Here is a 20,009-nt window from a genome sequence, read left to right as displayed (position 1 = left end):
AGGCGTCACGTCGGGCAAGTAATCGCGTTAACCTGTGTAAGATAGCGGGTAACCAGTAAAATAACAATCACTCATCACACAATGCTAATTGCGCAACGAGTGTGTGGTTTAATGCCTTCCACTCACTGCGAAGTGCTCAACCATAACACTTCATCGTCATCAGCCACATGCAGTATCAACAAAGTGCACATAATACCTTAAAGATGTGTAGCGTGTACCTCGCATATCCGCAGAAAGACGAATAACGGCGTTGTGGGTGCTGTCCTACTTCGCAAAAATTATGATTTATGGCGTAGTGGATGCCTTGCATGCGTACCTGTATTAGTTGACCCAAGAGAGTTTAGAACGGGCTCTAGAACGGCCACTCTTCCAGATTTCGATGGCACTGGGCGGAGCGAAGCGCAGGCCTGGCGTCCTTTGCTGCGTTGAGCGGCGTCGCCGTTGGCATTGGCGCAACCGATAGAGCCAACGAGGTCGAAAGAGAGCGAACACGTAGCCCTCGAGCGCTGGCACGTTCTCTGGCAATATGTAACGAATGTTACATTGATACGACTGCGGAAAGCCAAAACTTCAAACACAGTTGGCGTTGCCCCAACACGAAGCTGCGCTCAGAATTCGCATTGGGCAGTATCGTAATTGTCGGTGAAACTTTTATTATTTGTTTTGTTTGCAACTTTCTCGATTTCATTGTCACGGGCAAGATGGTGATGATGAAATTCTGGTGTCGGCGTCGTTGGCTCACAGCCAACGACGCCGACACCAGAATTTTTGCGAAACGAGCTCTTTAACGCAGTCGCATTAAAATAGAATTTATGAGAAGCGTGACACGTTCCCGAGCCGCAGTCTGGCTCTAAATTAACGAATGAAGGAAATAATTCAACCGCGATCTGTCTTGGATTAACAAAGGAGACCATTAGTTTCTCCTCGTTCAGCTTACACCTGAGCACTTAAGCATCTTTCAAGCTACACACAATAGCTGAAACTTGAGCTGAATAAACGTGGACAGCAGGCAAACGCGCTCAGAAAGAGACGGATGGAGAAACAATGGAGAATAAATTTCCTCGGTTGTCGCAAAGAATAAAAAAAAAACAAAAAAGGGCCTCACCCTTAACGGAGTACACTCTATTCTCCGCCAGACGAGATCCCGATGAGGCGTGGTGGTGACATCATGAACGTCTTCGCTTGAGAAGAACCTCGTCTCTAAAGGGATCGCCCCGCGTGGCCTTCGTAGTCCGCAGAGACGATCACTCACTCGACGCAAGCTCGCGTAACAGTAAGAAAAATAAAGCATTTCCTTTGAAAAACAATAAAGTAATGAAAGAAAGGAAAGGAAGGTCTGGTACAGAATGCTAGCTGACTGCTGCGATTTCACCGAGATGGGGAACATAGGTTGTCGTTTGTTGCTGACGATGCAAGGACGGGGGACTTGTTACGAAAAAGACCATGTGACACTGTCGATAACGGAAGCCCCTTTCAGCCTGAAGCTGTCGCGTTTTTACCCGTCCTCGCCTCGTGTTTCTTGGTTCTTCTCTGTAATGCGGCTTTTATGCGGATCGGCTGTGTTTGTAGTTTTATCATCAGTTTATGGGGACCTTCGTTTTTTGGCAAGCTTTTTGACGATGAGCAGAATGCACGCTGCCCTCCTTATTTTTATTCGTCTAGTAGGAAGCAGGGAGTTCTGGGCTACCCCGATAGAGCAAGGATTCGCGAAAGACAGGAGGGTGGTCTTCATCTTTGCTTTGCTCACTAGAAGAAACTGGATTGCCAGAGGAACACTTCATGGTTCCTCGTTTTCTCTTGAACTTGCGGCTACAATTGGTAGCTTCTGTCTTTGTTTAACGTTACGCTTTCAGCTTTATCGGAGACAAATCGCAGTATTCTGGTTGGCCGGTGCCTGGCTCTCCTTGTCGCTATGACATCAGAACACAGTGTTCAAGGTGGGTTGATTCGCGGCCGAGAGTTGCATTGACCAGATTGTCATACATTTTCATGTGGGGGGGGGGGGGGTTCTTGACAATGTTTTGATCTGTGGGGTAAGGAGCGCCACTAGCGAGCGTTTTGGGCATCTATTTTCAGGTTGGTTACGTTATTTACTGAATGGAAAGCTGATGGGCCCAGCTACAAGCTTCCCGGTAAGTTCACCTGTCTCATTTAAATGCTGCCACACTTTGTGTTCATTGAAACTAACTCATGCAGCGTGAGTGTAGGCTGACAGTTTCTTTTTTTTTCTTACACAATAGGACGATAAGTATGAAAGCTTCTAAATGCGCAAATTCATCATCGAACGATGGGGTTGTGTACCGTAACATTTCTATTGCAATAATATTACATGTCTGCATTGGAAAGTTGTCAGTAGTCAGCGAGCTGCTACCGTTATCGCCGTGATCGGCTTTCCGTGAGCGGTGTATGATTGAAAAAAAAAATCAACTTAGCGCTAAGAATCCTCAATACCCCGGTTGGGATATTTCTCTCTTATGTCACACTTTGCTTGGAAAGAACGCTGGCCCTTCATACTCGTGCCTTGTAAACGTAGACGCTTGCCTAAAAATTGGTAAGGGAAGCGATTAGGGTGTGTGGCGGTAGGCTTTCGGAACGAATCCATACAATATGTGGCTTGAGTCGAAAGAAGTCCTTACCTAAACAGCTTCTTGAAGGTAAAGGTTATGAGTTCTTTGAGGGTCACAATACATCGAGGGTCACCAGTTTACGAGAGCTGCTGAACAGTCGCGAACACAGAATACTATGGCGGAACAAGTTCTATTCGTTTAGAGAAAGTTATTTCAATACGAATAACAGTGTAGTGTTCTCGAAAAATAGAGATTAAAAAAATCAGAAGAAAAAAAGTTCTTTATTTTAGTTCCTATACTCGTACGTAAAACTAAAGCTGTCTATTTAATTTGCTGAATCTCTACACCTTCTTTTCATTCTAACAGCTGCGGCAGAGCCCTAAATTCTTCTCACACGCATACCACAAAGTCTGCAAGGATCGTAACATCCCACCACGCGATGCGTGATTTGCGATTTCATTTTGTTCGAACCTAGGCTAACATTTCAAGTTCGAGAACAAGGTAATATGTGTAAGCCGCGTTCGTTCAGCCGTAAACCCAAATTAAGCACAACTGATGCTGCGACTTCAATTTAGTACCAGTGCAATTATTGAATTGAAAGTTATATGGACAACAGACTTGTACGAACGGCCGTAGGCTGATGGTGATACCATATATCGCACAAGACTGACGGACTGTGAAGTTGCGTGTGTGTTCCTCCTCTTTCTCATTTTATCTGCTCTTCTGACTTCCAATTTCCTCCATCCCTTTCCCCTGCGCGGGGTAGCATACCGATTATTCTAAACCGGTTAACGTCCCAGCCTTTCCTCTCTCTCCTGTTTTCCATGCTTTTTTTCGGTACACATCATATTTTACTGTAAGTGAGTTTGATTATAAGCCTCCAGAAAGAGCGCAGTGGAGAGTAATGACACTATTCACGAAGCCTTGTTATGAAAAGGCGTGCTGCACTGGTAACCTTCTAGTTCTGGTTAGAAGTCTGGTCGAATGTTCCCGTGCTTCGAAGACGTGACAAACGCGTTTCAGCATAAAGATCGCGCTGCGCCCTCGCCCATTTCTCGTTTTTCTCGAGGCTGATGTTGTGCATGGCTGCAGATAGTGCATAGCGCGAGAATTCCCGGTTGGGACTTCGTTCAAGTCCTTGAATCGTTCTAGGTAACTGCTTTTTTTTGTTATTTCTTATGCGAGATGGGCTTCGGGACAAACGTCGAGCAACCGACTCGCCTTTTTGTGTCTCATGCATCATGCATGAGCGTCGAAGCCAGCGAACCATTTACCTTTGGAATAGGTCTCTATTCACCAAAGGAAAACGTCGCCAGAACAATTTCCTTTGCTTTCACGAAAGCAATAGCAATCCCCTGTGAACGAGTGAACACAAGGTAAAGTACAAAAAAAAATGTTTTCACTTTTTTTTTCTCAGCTCGGTACCCGTCTTCTAATTTAGTTTTACTTGAACTCCGAAGCAACAGAACATTAAGGGAAAAAAAGGATCTAATCCACTTTCTTTTGTTCTTGCAAACTCAACGGTAGAGTAGTGCAAACAATTTCCGGAGCGTTCCTGTCTAAAATTCACATGCATCCGACCGCCACTTTTTTTTTCTTCCCGTTAATTTATTCACTATCGTCGTTGTCGTCATCAACCCACTTTACGTTCGGACCAGCACGAAAGCCTAGAACAGTGATACCCACCTGCCTTCGTTTCGCGAAGTTACGGACGCCAGCCTACGTCAGCAACTCCGTAATATCACCACTTCATGTACTGCACTACCATACTCTCGCTGCCTTTTTATTAGCACCCATGCTGCAACTCAGGCAAATAACGGGCTATTTCCCATTCTTTGAACCCGTCTGTATATTATAGAGATCTGACCAGTTGCATGTGGCTCTTTTGCTATACATAGTTCTCTAACAGAAAAGCAAGCTTTACAGGAACTAATGGTTAGGAGAAAAATGGGGCATATATCAAGAGAGAGGAACCGCGACAGAGTACGCAAGTTGAGTAGAACGTCGAAATTGAGCAATTAGGAGGCATAAAATTGAATCCTCTCACGCAGGACAGGGTGGGTTTAAGGTCATTGATAGAGGCCTTCGCTCTTCAGCGGACCCAAGGCAGGCCGACGATGATGATGACGGCTGAACAACAATAATCATCATTTGATTGCCGTCAACTGTTACTGAATTGGGACCGGTAAACTTACTGACGCTTTCATTAAACGAGAAGGGAGTGCACTTTGTCGCATTGTGTATAACTTAGGCGGCGCTCGGCTGGTGTTTATCGAAAATAAGCAAGCACATTAAGTTTTGTGATTTTAGCGAGTATTTGCAAGTATACACAAACAGGATCCATTGTCACGTTCAAAGAGTACACGGAACTTTACTCAACACCCAAGAGACCTGCGACGAGTTTGGAAGTTCTCATAGTGGCGAAGTGTCGGCGCCTAAAAGTTGTCAAGGATTGCATTCGGTGGCAAGGAATTGCTTTATATTTTTTTACTGCATTGGTTGAAATTCCTTATGTTGCGACAAAACGAGAATTATAGTTAGCGGCAATGCGCAGATGAATACTTCTTTAAATTTAATAGAAGCGCGGCCATTGAGACTGCCCATACAGTCTCAACGGACTACGACGATGACGCTTGAGGACAAGTACGTTCTTCAACGTCTGTCTTTAAAAATTTTCACGTTAAAGTCTGCAAATTATACTAGTTGATAATCGCACACTCTCAGTGCGATACAACAGCAGTATAAAGTAATAAAGTAGAGTAAAATATAACAAAAAGAAAACTACAAAAAAATGTGCGTGTTTGAGTTGGCTCTGTTGTTGCACAGAACTGTCGTACAGAAAAGCACGCTTTACAAACACCGTCATTGGAGGGCGAATATATGGTTGTGAATATTAGAAAGACTCTCCTTTAAAAACACCAAAAAACAGCCTGCATTTGTTTGATTGAATGATCCTCGTCTTTTCACGTTAAAAAGGAAATGGTATAATAAAAGAATTGGTGGACAGCCCCTTCAGTGAATGGAGTTTGAACGTAGACAGTGCTGCATTTTTTAGTCTCTAATATTGGTTGTCTTGTCGTACTCTTATTACTTTATTGTTGCGTCTGCTATTTTTTTTTTTTATTTTCAGACGTTCTTTTGCTAAGCTGGAGTTCCTTATTCTTTCGTTTTTTTTACGGCTGTTTATATCGGTGAGGTGTAACCTTCTTTTTATTATTTGTAAAGCCGACATCTCGTCTTTTAACATAATGTGAGTAGAAGAGGGCTCAAGAGGCATTATCTTCAAAATTGATTGCGCTGAATCTTATAAATGAGTGAATACCAGGCTCAAATAGGCTGTAACGGTTCTGCCGGCGTATTAATTGGATCCACTCATATTAGTTACCGCATTAGTTACCGTTCTCATGCTCGCTTTCTTTATTGCCCCGCATTTTTTTTTGTACAGTTTGATTCTTCATCGTGAATCCACAAAAGTCACGTATCGCGCGTTCTTATTAACAAGTCTGACTTAGAAACTTCAAGAAAACACGAGCGGTCGATATTTCACCACGTGACTACGAGAAGTAATCCGGTTGTGAAGGATCAAGTAACACCTGCTGCCTAATGTGTTAAGCCTTTGTTCTTGTCTTCCTCATTTCTTCAGTTGAGTGACTACCACCTAAGTATTCCTTGAACGCCGTACCAGAGCTGCGATCATCAAGAAACTGCCTCTTGATAGTGCCGTTAACGTACAATTGTACGTATGACTGGTAGGCTGATTGTATCTCCACGATAACGTAACGGACCTCACTAACAGCACATCTCACCACGCATAAAGTGACGCCAATTATTCGCTTGCGTGGCGATTCACTTCAGTCGCGTAACTCGGCTCTTATACTACAACCAAGGCAGCGAACTTGTCCACTGTATGAACGCAGATGAAGCGGCTTTGGTACGGAACGGGCAGTTTCCGAATGGCGCGCCCAATACTGAGCGCACGCATAATCGACGAGTAAGCGACGAAGTCGGCTGGTGCTTCAGCGACTCTCGATATTTCGTCAATGCGCATTAGGGAGACCCGAGCGGCAGCTGCGCTTTCGATCTCGCGCGCAGTTTTCGTAAAACGCGTGATTTTTGTCTTTCCGAATGTTCTGTGCGAGCTTCCCAGGAGCGCGTCATTAGTCAGTGGACACGCGTTACTTGGCTGTGCCGGTTTTTAGTCTAGTTCTTCGAATGACTGCTTCATTAGTGCCTCTCTTGAGCACCGCTCTGAGAAGATACGCGGCGACAGCTGGAGGCTCGGTCTTCGGCTCTCGGGAACAGTTTTTTTTATTGCCTTCTTTTTTTATGGTTCCCGCTTCGAGTGCACGTAATTAGGGCAGGGAATAAGTACGTCACTTTGATCCCACGCGAATTAGTGTTATTCTTTATGACAACGAAACACAACTTTCTCCGACATTTACTAAAATGAATTCTGGAAGCAGCGATTAAAAACAAACTAATGAAGATAAGCCTGGAACTCTGAAGAGGCAAATGAACTCTGTGCATCATCAAGAGTGGTCATTATTTCACTCAAAGTATAATTTTATTGTATTTATTATAGTTTGTGTAAGATGATAGTAAAAGAAAACGTTGTCAGTTTACGAGAGACGGAGAGAGATAAACATTTTAATCAAAAACTGGAGATGTTTGCTTGGCTGTTCGCCTGACATGCTACTCCAGGTGCTGGGTGACCATTATGTCAGTTTACGAGGCACCTGCTGAAGTAATTAAGCTTGTATTACTGATGTACATTGATGTCCATCGTTTTGATGTTCATAAAAAAACGATTATTTTCTATGTGAGTGACAGTGTGTGATAATCTGCACCAAAGTTATTGGGATTTTGGGTGGGCTTTTGCGGTTAGTAAAACAAGCAGTCAGATTACGCTGGCTCGCCAAAACTACTACGTATGACATTATGAAGGTGCGGCTGCGTTATCGTGATATTTTGTGCCCCTAAAACGAAATTGTAGACAAGCGTTAGCGATATATAATTTGACGGGAAGTGAGATTGTTTGAAATGGCCAGACGAAATCTTAGAATGTGAAAATTTTATAAAAATATTTTTTTTGTTTAATGAGACGAACATTGAGCCACTAAAGAAAATCTGAGCGTCTTCCTTTGCTTCATGCGCGTACCATGGTGATTTGCTTAGAAACATAGAGCGAATGTGCGTAGACTGAAACACAATGATGTCAGCGTTGAACGATCAAGGAAGGTGCTTCCGATGATATTGGCCTTTAATATCTCCGACGCCGCAAGCGCTCAGCCGTGATGACTACGTTTAGGTGTCCCACATGAGAAGAGGTGACATGCAGAAGCTCATGTTCTCAATGAATGGAGAATTTGCTCGGATCATCGGGCAAGCAAGTGTTTCTCTAGAGGGATACCGTTCGTCCATGGTTCTGTTACGTCGAATGGCGTAACAGAACGTCTTAATACGTCTTAATACTACTTAGCGTCTTCGTGCTTAGCGCCCTGCTAAGCCCGAAGGTGCGGCATTGGATCGCGGCTACGGCGGGCGCATTTTGATAGGAGTGGGAGGGGGGGAGGTGTAATGGAGCAACGTATATGTAGGTTAAATGCCCGGTAAAGAACCTCGGGCGGTCAAATTTAATCCGGAATCCGACAAAGTGGCGTGCCTCATGATTTTTGTTGGGTTTTTGACACGTATATCCTCACAGTTGGCTATTTTTTATGGTTATGTTTTTGAAGGTTTGTTCGAAGAGCAATATTTTCGATTCAAACAGAACACGAATGATCTGCAGTAACTAGAATCATATATCAAACAGAGTGCAGAATATTACCAACTTCTAAGCTAAGTGACGTGTAAAAGTACGGTACAGACACGCACAAGAAAACACCTCGCCTTTGGTTGTCTCTAACATGTCATGTAACAGAAATGTAAACTACATACATTACAAGTGTGAATCTATCAGATGCACCATTGGCAGTAAGAATAACAACTTCGTTGCGACACACAGCACTCTTTTTTTGCTGTCGACTCTAAAATTGATTGTTCTCTTGCAGCGTATTCGATGTATAAACGAATATGTGAAAACTAGGGATAGCCAGTTTCAGAAACCAGCATAAATTGCTTTGCGAAGGCTATTCCAAAATCCTTAACTCATATTGTCTCTTGCAATCCATGGAAAACAAAACAAAACAGAACTGTTTGCATCGTACTCGAAGTGAATGTACGCCCACATCCCTCTGTTCCTGAAGACTTCCACATTATTCTCGTGCACTTCCTTTACTCTTTGTTTTCTTGCGTGACAAGCATTGCATTTGACAAGCGGTAATAATTACGTTCCGTTGTGTACTTGACGCCTAGTTAACTCTGCGTTATTATTCTAGCAAGCACGTCGCAAGGACGTTGCTGAGAGCAGTAAGCAGCTTGATCCGAAAGCAGCTTACGCTAATCCTATTCAAACAGCGATGGCCTTGGGTCTTGCTTTGTACAGCGTCTGCCCAGGCTTCGCCCCGGTGGGTTCAAAACAAGTAGGATAAGAAGTGTTCCTGAACGTAACGCCTGAATGATTAAATGTCCAGAAGAATTACACTAGCGAACTCATCACATTAACCATTCACTGGTTTGCGTAGCGCTTACTAGTGAAAAGAAATCTAGGTAGGCAGCATTTTGCTTTGCCTGCCTTCATAGCTGCCCGAACTTTCTTAATTAACGTTCAGTAAACGCCATCACATGGACAAGACCGTTAATCCATTGGACAATGTGGCACGCTTCTGCCGTTTCTTTTTTTTGCCTGGGTAAGTGCACGCGTGCGTAGGCGTGTGGTTGTGTTTTTGTCAGTGTGCTAATCAGCAAGCGATCATTTCCGAAACTACGTTTACTTGGGTATGTGAAATATATATAAATGTCTTCTCATTTTATTGGATAACAATGTAGTTCTAATCAATCTTAACGAGAAGTTGAAAGCCTATAGAATTACCTGGAGGATTATTTTATATTTTGCTGCTTTATTTCCTTGTGGCTTCGTGCTACACGCGGGTGGTTGTCAATCATCCCTTTTATCTTTACTTCTTTATGTTCTTTAGTTCAGTACACTGAGGAGCAATACCACAGAAAAACCTAGTCGCTGTGATGTTCCGCGTTCAATAATCTTCCCGTTTCTGAGCTTACTTAAATAAGTACGTTTCATACGTTGATAAGAATTTTTTTTCTGTATGTGTGAACACGTTCAATTATAAAACAAGGGAAACGAGAGCTTCTCGCGTCTTCCCGGAAGGAAGTCAAACTGATGTACAGGGTCGGCAACATCTAAGGTGAACACATCATTAGTATTCGAGACCTCCTAGAAGCTGATGTTTGATACATAATTCGCAGAATTATGATTGTGCTTCTCGACACACCATGATTAGACGTCATGTAAGGGACATTTTCCGCGTGAAGTAGAATAAACTTTAAAGTTTTAGCGGCTTGAATACTAATGAGGTGTTCAACATAGATGTGGTCGACTCTGTACATTGATAAATTGTTTGTACATTGGGGTTTTCACCACAAACAATACACGTCAGGCTAGTGGTGGTGGTGGTGGTGGTGGTGGTGGTGGTGGAGTTGGTGTTACAGCAGTTTGGGCTAGCCTGTCTTACAAAGCCGGCAATTGTTCCTCTCATGAATTGGTAGTATAGTTGTCACCAGCTGTCAATCCTCTTTAGGCAGGCAGCTGTTCATTCGGGGCGTTACATAGAAGCGTACCGATACTCAGTTTCCCTATCTAGCGTTTATGCGACAAAGTCCATTGAGCTGGTGGGGGTAAAGGGTTTCGGTGTTAATCATTCCGGGGACGTTCCTTTTCCGCACATGCAATAACATCTATTGACCACCGCTGTCTGCTCTGTTTAGCAATAATCGATTATCCTATAAACAGTGAAAAGGAAACGTGAACGGTACAATATTTGTTTTTAGTCGTGAGGTTATATTTGAGAAAGGAGTGCGCCTTAGCATCGTTGCCATGGTTGTGTAAAGCTAATCGAAACATTCGTACTCGTGAGTCATCGCAGACAAAGTGACACACTGCAGGCGATGCACTCCGATTCGGTGTACATCGATACACCCACTGCATCAGCTGGGCCTGAAGCTCGGATGGACGGGGCACAGTGGTACGCTTTGGGCGTATCCTGTTATGGCGCTGGCGTCGCGTGCATGCGTGATATTCGATCGCATCGTGGAAATTGAGCACCGTGTTCCCTGCGAAAACATTGCGGTCCCGGTAACTTTTTTTTATTGATGGGCACAGGAGGTCTATCTGCTGATGTCGCTGCGGTGGTTGAGAGTCACAAGCCGTTGTCATCATCGCTATGTCGCTGCAGTGTGGTCTGTACTATGCTGCAGAAATGATGGGACACGTGGTTTCTGCATAATTAAGGCGTGGCGATAACGGGAACCCATCACTGCATTTGTTCATCTACCTACAAGCAAGCGCGCGATTGATTGGCCAACAATTCACGCATGCACTTTCACGAGATGACCAGCCTACATGGACTGATATATTGTTGCCTATATTATTCTTTGTTATCATATGTACTTAAGATGATTGCGCTGCAGCTCCAGTTCCACAATTGCTCTCAGGATAATGCTTGATAGCAAACAAGAATAATGTTCCGGAAGAAGCATCGTTTTATTTTGGTACATGGCGAAAAATGCATACCAAGAAACTATGCGCTACTAAAACGCTGCTGGTGTTTCGAAAATCCACAGGTCTCAACAAAAGTACGTTAATTGCTTTATTGTGTGCGAGCGCGCGTGTAAATGTACGTCCAATTTTATTTGTTTTGTGGTCGCTGCGCATACCACAGTTATCTCTCCAAACCTGGAGTAATATATGCTATGTCATTAACAAAGCTATTATAAAAAGACAGAGAGAGAAGTCAAAGACAATGCAGGGAGCTTAATATGGTTGTATACGGTTCGCTACTCTACACAGAGATTCCTCTATGTAGTGGGAAGTGTAATGTAATGGAAAGTGAGCACGATAAGAACTGAAGTGCAAGAGTGCGCGCGCATTATTTTTTTTCTTCTCTACTGTATTAATTTCACCATTAAATCCTAAGCAGCTCTCGTTATGCTTACGAGTGGTACGACTTCAGAAATGGACTGATTACGCTTTTTAGTTCTGCACGATTTGTGGCAAGGACAGCACAGCTCAAGCTGGAAGTTAACTCGGGATTTATACTGGGTCTTAAACTCGACTATTCTAACCATTACGGTATAAAAGACAATTTGCAGTATCTGAGATTTAATGTAGGAATAGGAACCCGCCACGGTGGTCTAGTGGTTATGACGCTCCACTGCTGACCCTAAGGTCGCGGGATCGAATCCCGGTGGCGGCGGCGGCCGCATCCTCGATGGAGGCGAAAATGCTTGAGGCCCCTGTACTTAGATTTAGGTGCGCCTCAAAGAACCCCAGGGGGCCGAAACTTCCGGAGCCCTCCACTACGGCGTCCCTCGTAATCATATCGTGGTTTTGGGACGTTAAACCCCAACAATTATTAGTAATGTACGAAAAGGAAACTGACAAAAGACGATTGTTCTTTTTGTAGGGATTGTCTAGTGTACCGCTGGGGCCAAAGAAGAAAAGAAGCCTCTGCTTAACATAACTAAGGGGCATGTTGAAGAGGCACGTTTAGTCAAAATGTATCCGGTGTGTTCCCCTGGGCTAGTACATATCTTACCTGGTTATTAATTTTCAATACTGCCAGTCTATATATCGACACCTAATTGTTATAGTGTGGATGTGGGATGGTGTCAAACAATTAGGTCAACCGCGATGTTATTTCGTTGGAAAGCAAAGTCACTCTTGCATGCAGAGGCACGTGCTTTGGGAAAACAAGTTACAATGAGGCGGATTGCATGTACCGTCAAGAATTTTAATCAAACAGTTACGCCAGCGAGACGTTAACAATATTGAATGTAGTGAGCCCGTTTTTATCGCGTATATATCCTTTCTTTATTGGTTTATTTAGGACAATATTGAAATTTTGCTAGCTGACACGGCTAAAGGCAAATATTCTCATAAAAAATTTGAATTTCCAGGCTAATTGGGTCTATAGCGCTCAAGTGACATGGACAAGGACGACTACACGGACAGAGAAGGTAGCGCCCCGTTTCTGTCGTCTCTTTTTGTTCATGTCACTTGGCCGATACAGTTGTCTTGTACAGGCCGCGCTTTCAGTGGACGCGTGCGTACTGAAAATGGTTGCAAGTTTCAAGTGCGATTTGTAACGCCAGAAAGTGAACGTCAGTAGAAACAATGGCAATTAAGCGAATTCATACAAGTCTCAACTTTCTATTGCGGGTCTCAAAGTTTGGTTGAGGTGTCAGTAGAAGTGCACGCGTCCTTAGTGGATGCAAGGTGAACGCCACGCCCTCCCGCCGCGGCGGCTAATTGGCTACGACATGCCCGAAGTCGCGTGCTCGATTGCCAGCTTCGGTAGCTGCATTCCGATGGAAACCACGTGCAAATGCTTGGATTTAGGAACTCGGTATAGAAGCAGATCCTAAATAATCCGCAGCCGTCTACTTAGGGCATCTTTTTTAGCCACACTCCAAACTGATTTAGCATGCGAGTAGCGTAAATGTACTAAGTACGAACATACTTTTTGAATGAGAATACAGTGCGTGTTCCGTCCTAGAAAGCAATGTGCAGCTGTTCACGTTTTCCACGATGTTTTCAATGACGGTTTCACTCTCAATACAGTTTTCACTACTTGAAGGCAATGCAACTTGTTAATTGAAGAATGTAATCACGGAGTTGATATTTTGGCATAAATTTTTTTAGTGAAAAAGACTTGTACCACCATTTCACCACTAAGGGCTGGACGTGGCAACAGGATACGTGTGAAAATTCGTTCACAAGCACGTAGTAATAATGATACGGAGGCTACAATCGTTTACGTTCCTGGTAAGGGTGAATATCGGTTAGAATTTAGTGAAAAAGTTCGCATTTTTTCGCAAGAACAATATTTGCTTATGGGTTAAACGAAAAAAACAGAAAAAGAAAACACAAGAAGCACTTTTCGTGGGAGAACATGCACATACCTGGCCAAAGTATTTATAGCCTCCGGCATATGTATACGACGCCGGTTCCAATTTTGTTTCGACAATAAAAGAATCGCATTCAGCTCGAATATTCGTCACCCATTCGTCACGTGAAACCAGATGAGAAATTTGTGTGCGTCGCTTTTTCTGAATACCTCAATGGATTGGGCTGTCATCTTACAGATAAATTAGCTGACAAAGAGCGATGCTTTCAATTACCTGTCTGAATTATTTAACAAAATAGCTTTTTAAATAAATATATGTCATGAGCACAGATTACCTGTCTGAATTATATAACAAAATAGCTTTTTAAATAGATATATGTCTTGAGCACAGATTACCTGTCTGAATTATTTAACAAAATAGCTTTTTAAATAACTATATGTCTTGAGCACAGATTACCTGTCTGAATTATTTAACAAAATAGCTTTTTAAATAAATACATGTATTGAGCACAGATTACCTGTCTGAATTATTTAACAAAATAGCTTTTTAAATAAATATATGTCTTGAGCACAGATTACCTGTCTGAAATATTTAACAAAATAGCTTTTGAAATAAATAGATGTCTTGAGCACAGATTACCTGTCTGAATTATATAATAAAATAGCTTTTTAAATAAATATATGTCTTGAGCACAGATTAACTGTCTGAATTATTTAACAAAATAGCTTTTTAAATAAATATATGTCTTGAGCACAGATTACCTGTCTGAATTATTTAACAAAATAGCTTTTTACATAAATATATGTCTTGAGCACAGATTACCTGTCTGAATTATTTACCAAAATAGCTTTTTAAATAAATATATGTCTTGAGCACAGATTACCTGTCTGAATTATTTAACAAAATAGCTTTTTAAATAAATATCTGTCTTGAGCACAGATTACCTGTCTGAATTATTTAACAAAATAGCTTTTTAAATAAATATACCTATGTATTGAGCACAAATTCGAAAAGGCAGACCAGCAACCGCGCCGCTTTAAAAATTTCCGAGTTTCTTCAAAGCCGACTACTTGCCTGGCGTGAACGCATTCTCTTACATCTTCCTAAATCTGTGGTGTAATTAAGGTTGAGGTGGGTATAAAGGCGTAATTTGTAGTCGCAGTGAGATTTTTTTCATTCGGATATCACCATTTCGAAAGAGAACGTGACCATCCACACAAATCGTGCACTTGGAGTGACAGTAAGAACTTTAATCCCTTCTCGGACATGTCTTTAGTTCCGCGATGACACTGGAAAATTGACATCAGGCTTTAATAACGTTCGTGGCGCATTTCGTTCTAAGCGTATAAGACGGACACTTATAACGCGATCATGTGGCAAGGGCTTGCGTCGATAAGAGTCCGTACTAACGAATCAATTCTTTCGGTGTAGTGGTTCACGAACGCCTGCCATTCGCAAAAAAACGCGCATAACATTATTGGAGACGACCTGCCAACGGCTGACTATTCTTATGCAGGAAAAAGTTTTTGAATTTATCATTCGCGCCTCTCCTTGGTTAGCTGTAAACACAAATGGAGCTTCGTCGATGTCTCCTGTTCTCGCTCGCCATTCCACACGTAGAAATTGACGCAAACTGATCGCTACAGCGCATACTACAACACCAAGACCTTAAGAATAAAGAGCCGTATCCATAAAAAAAAGCTCTTTTGATAAAACTTTGAAAATTATGGCTAATCTCCAGGCTGGATAAGCTAAAGGGGGCGAGAGAAAACAGAACTTGAGAACCAAAATATTTGTGAATGTGCCCTCAAATGTTTTGTGAATTATAAAATTGCATCTTCCGTCCCGCTTAACATAAAACCTAGAGTAGCGTCATCTATCCTTTCTTTTTCTGTTTCGCCCACCGGACCAAAACAAAGTCACGTTAGGGCACACTGTCACGGCGTGTCATAAGCATTCACCCGCTGGGATGTTGCCTAAGTAACCCCCGTGGAGCAAGGTTTCAGGAAGAGCATCGACACGATAGCGTGGCACTTACCATGCTGAAGCGGTGTCGGGCCGATAAGCGGACGCCCTATTCCTCCCCTGCGAAGGCGTGCGGCGGTGACTGAAACAACGGCAAAGGCTGTCTCGGCGTCGTCAGCGGCAGCGGCGTCACGAGCGGCGCGGCGAGTGGACCACCAGTCCTCCATGCGGCCGCTGTCAGCGCAGCCGGGACACACTGTGCGCGCGACCGCGTAAAGCCCGCCGCCGCGCCTCTCCCCAAGCGGGAGACGGAAAGAAGGGCGCGTGAGGAAGAATCGCGGGAAGATAGGGAGAGAGAGAGAAAGAAAGGTGGGGGCGCGGCCGGCGCGCCCGGTGCACGGGCCGCTCTCCCGCCGCGGGACGATCAGTGTTTGCGCGCTAGCGGCTCGAAAGGAATGCGCGCTCAAACTATGGGAGCGCGCCCGTGCGCGCTTCTCCCGACGCCTACTCGAGTGAGCGGTTCTCGGCCGACGGGGAAACGTTTACCGCGGTCGACCAGTTTGCGTGCCGCGGTGTATCGCTATGAAATCTATTTTTAGAAACAAAAGAAAATGAAAAATAAAACGCCATAGATCTGGTTGTCCCATGCCGCCAATCTCGTACAGGATGGTTTATCCTCTCAAGCGACTAGGAACTCCGTTTTCCGAGCACAGGGCCGGAAGCGTGCTAGTATCTATTTTACCAATATGTCCCCGGTGGAAGCAATTATGTGCCTCCCACAGCAGCCGTGGAGTTTGCCATTCTTCCAACCGGCTTAACTGGAGACACATGGAAGAGCCCTCTGTCATGCAGTGGGCGTAATCAGGATGATGATGACGATAATATTGAGGTAATTTTAGACAGTTATTTCTTACATCGGATTGAGCTGTCTTCTGAAACAAAGCTATCTGCACCTAGATCACAATGTGGGTTGGAAAGATAGAGAGAAAAAATAAATAACGAGAAGAAAACACATCCACACGCACACACATACACGACAGCGTTACACTCAGAGTCGTTCAGACGGGCCAGTAGATCGCAGGAAGCCTAGTAGCTTTTTTGGAAACATTTCGGCGCGCACACAAAAGACGAAAACGAAAGGCGAGTAGACAAACGGGCGCGAACTCACAACTAAGTTTATTGAAGGAAGTACACGAAATATATATAACCCAGGGTAGCTCAAGAGCGCATGTGCGTAGCTAGTAGCTCTTGCACGGCCTTCTTCTGCGACGTTAAGTCTGAACGATCGCGTGGTATTCTTTCCTCTGACAGAGGCTGGTCTTCTAATGTGTTGAGAGCATTACAAAGAGACTGCCTCTGTGCGCTGTACACGAGACAGTCGCACACAATATGCCGAATCGTTTCTTGAACGCCGCAGTGTTCACAGGCGGCGGTGTCGGCCATCCCTGTGCGGAACGCATACGCATGGGTAAACGCGACGCCCAACCATAGTCTGCCCATAACGGTAGCGTCACCCTCGGCAGAGTCTTGATGGAAATCGAAGGCTTAACGTTGGATCACGGGAGTGTAGTCGTGCATGTGTGAAACGCGGCTCATTCCAACGTGACATTCCGCATGCTCGCTCGCCATTGTAACGATGCGATAATTCCTCCTTATGTTGCTAAGCGTGCTGAAGGATAGGGCCAAAATAATTTGCCTGTAGCCGCATTCATCTTACCTAACATTGGTCATTCATCGTACCTAACACTGCATAAAGCAAACGTTTAGATTATCCCAAATGGAAACCTTTGACGCATCTGAATCGATAGCGTCCGCAGAGACTACACAATAGATGGTTATTTTCAGCCCTTAGTCAGGCGCATCTCAGGTAACTATTTATAGAGCGCAGATCAAAGTGCCTGAGATACATGATTAGTTTTGAATATCTCCAAGAACATATAAAATTAGATCGGAAAAGTTCTATTGTATAGAGTTTTCGTTTCTGGAACAGTTGGAGTGGATATTTGTAGAACAGACGAGAGAAAATGAAAATACGATCAATATCTCTCTCCAGGGGCGTAGCCAGAAATTCTTTTTCAGGGGGGGGGGGGTTCAATCATACTTTATGTATGTTCGTGAGGGTGTTTGTATGTGTGTGTGCATATGTGCACAAGCAAAATTGAAAATTTTCGGGGGAATTTGAACCCCCCTACCCCCCCCCCCCCTCTTGGCTACGCCCCTGTCCCTCTCTCCCGCAACAAAGTCCGGCTGTTGCTGAGACGAAAATCCAGTAATGTTAAACAAATGCCCTGTTTAATTTGAAATTAAAGCTCTGGAATTATTTTTACGGGCCCTTAGGTCAAGGTTTACATTCCGGAAAAGTTGAAAGACGGTAGAAAATTTTAAAACCTCTATTGCATCGCCTGCGGCTTCGCGAGACAGTATACACGTCGCTTTTCGCGCGGAATTCAAGGATTCACTCGAGCGCAGTGAACATGTGAACAGAAGACATTGACCTCGCGAAAAAAATAAAAATAAACGAAGGCCGAATAGTGGGGACACAGACAAGCGCTTGCCTGTGCACCTTCGCTTTGTCCTTCGTTTAAATGTTTTCGCGCTGTTAATGTCTTGTGCAGTGGAGTACAAGCTGGCCCAAACCTTCACGTTATCATATTAACGTGAAGGTTTGGGCTAGTTGGTAATAAGTTACACCACTTGTGAACACGTTGATGATGATCTGCGACTCCTCTTACTATAAAGAACACTTCAATTCGAGAACGTTACGTTGCCCCATTCCGAACACTGAAATAAGAAATCATTTCTTTATGAGAATACAAGAAATATTCAGTGATATTAATTGTTCAAGCTTTACGTACTAAAACCACGATATGATTATGAGCGGCGCCTTAGTGGAGGGCTCCAGAAATTTTGACCATCGGGTGTTTTTTAACGTGGACCTAAATCTAAGTACACGGGCGCCTGGCATTTCGCCTGTATCGAAATGCGGCCGCTGCGGCCAGGATTTGATCCCGCGACCTTCGGGTCAGCACTCCAGCACCATAAGCACTACACCACCGCGGCGGGTAAAATATTCAGGGAAGCAAAAAGGAAGTCCCGATTCAGCCTTATTTTCTCCTTGTATGCTTTGAAACATGATTTAAACCTACCCGTTATTATCATGCCATATCTTACAAAAAATGCCTGCAAAAGCGGTATGTGGAAGATAAAAGCATAAGAAAATAAAAACGTCGCTGTATCGAATTCTGCGTCGAAAAAAACTACGAAAAAAAATGCCAGTTTTAGACGTATAAGGGGAAAAAACTAATGAATTCTCCAACGCCTAGTAAATATTCAGCGCTCAAACATGGAACAAGACGAGCAGTAAAAATCAATCGCATTTGCGATTCGACCGAGTGGAAGGTTACTCAATGTACTGCAATGCGGCAGTAATGTTTGTCTCCAAGTCACGTACTGATGATAGGACATGCAAGAGTGAACACATCTTTTTGAACAAGAAACAGTCGAAAGTCTCGGGCGGTGTTGAAGTATGCTCCCACCCACGCTCGTTATCGCTTGCGCTCTTGGTAGAAAAAAACTTTTTGAGGGTGGTGTTCAGTCCGAAACAACTGGCACTATCGGAAGGAAGCGTGCAGCACGATTCTCCCGGAGAAAATCGACGCGCTTGGAGGAAACTCAGCGATGGCTGGATCGAAAGATATGTGACGCAGGAGCCAGCACTACTGCTCACGTGTAGGTAGGTTGTGTGTGGGCGGGAGTGGAGGGTGTGAACGGGAGAACGGCGCTGTACACGCTAGCATAGGCAACGCGTGCGCGAACTCAAGCGCCTGTTGTACACTCCGCAGGGTTCCATGGTTATGTGCCGACGCTGTGTGAGACGGTGCCCATTAACTATCCATTTGCGAGACGCCAGAAACAGGTCGCCAGCCAATTAGCGACGCGCGTTAACCGGGCGGTGGCAGCGGCCCTCTTGGTTACGGTATATACGGGAGCCGGTTTATTTTTCGCACCGTCTTCGATCGCGCTCGGCCGCCTTGGCAGGGCTCGCATGCTTGCTTACCCTCCTATAAGCACAAAGCAGTGGAGTACGAAAAGGTGCGGCAGCAGATCGGCGCATAGCTTTTGGCGCCGCCGAAGAACACGATCGAAAGGGCTGTTAAATGAGGCGTTATCCGCATGTGCATGCCGTATTTGCATTGGGCGTTTCGACCATCCGTATATACGGATGGTCGAAATAAATAAATAAATATATACTGCAAGGATATGCGGTGACCTTTCTATATGGTGTGTTTTCTTGACAAGAGTAAAAAAAAATCTGGCAGATCTCGGTACTGTGGGACTCGATGTAATGCGAGGCAGTGAGCGAGGAGCTGCATGAACCAAGCATGAGGGCGGATGAGGTAGAATAAAATCAATCAAGAATGTGTTAAGACGCAGGGAAATGGTCAATAACGT

General features: G+C 44.1%; 1 protein-coding gene across 1 annotated transcript in view; it reads right to left on the bottom strand.

Annotated features, from left to right (window-relative positions):
- The window catches only part of LOC119383259 (guanylate cyclase soluble subunit beta-1), a 182,885-nt gene extending 167,143 nt beyond the window's left edge, over nt 1-15,742 (bottom strand). Inside the window, exon 1 of the mRNA XM_037651321.2 lies at nt 15,631-15,742. Coding sequence (XP_037507249.1) covers nt 15,631-15,633 — 3 coding nt within the window. The 5' untranslated portion in view covers nt 15,634-15,742. The remainder of the gene's footprint in view (nt 1-15,630) is intronic.
- Nucleotides 15,743-20,009: the final 4,267 nt, after the last annotated feature.

The sequence above is a fragment of the Rhipicephalus sanguineus genome, chromosome 2, assembly GCF_013339695.2.
Source record: "Rhipicephalus sanguineus isolate Rsan-2018 chromosome 2, BIME_Rsan_1.4, whole genome shotgun sequence".
Taxonomy (NCBI): domain Eukaryota; kingdom Metazoa; phylum Arthropoda; class Arachnida; order Ixodida; family Ixodidae; genus Rhipicephalus; species Rhipicephalus sanguineus.
This window is presented reverse-complemented; position numbering and strand designations above follow the sequence as displayed.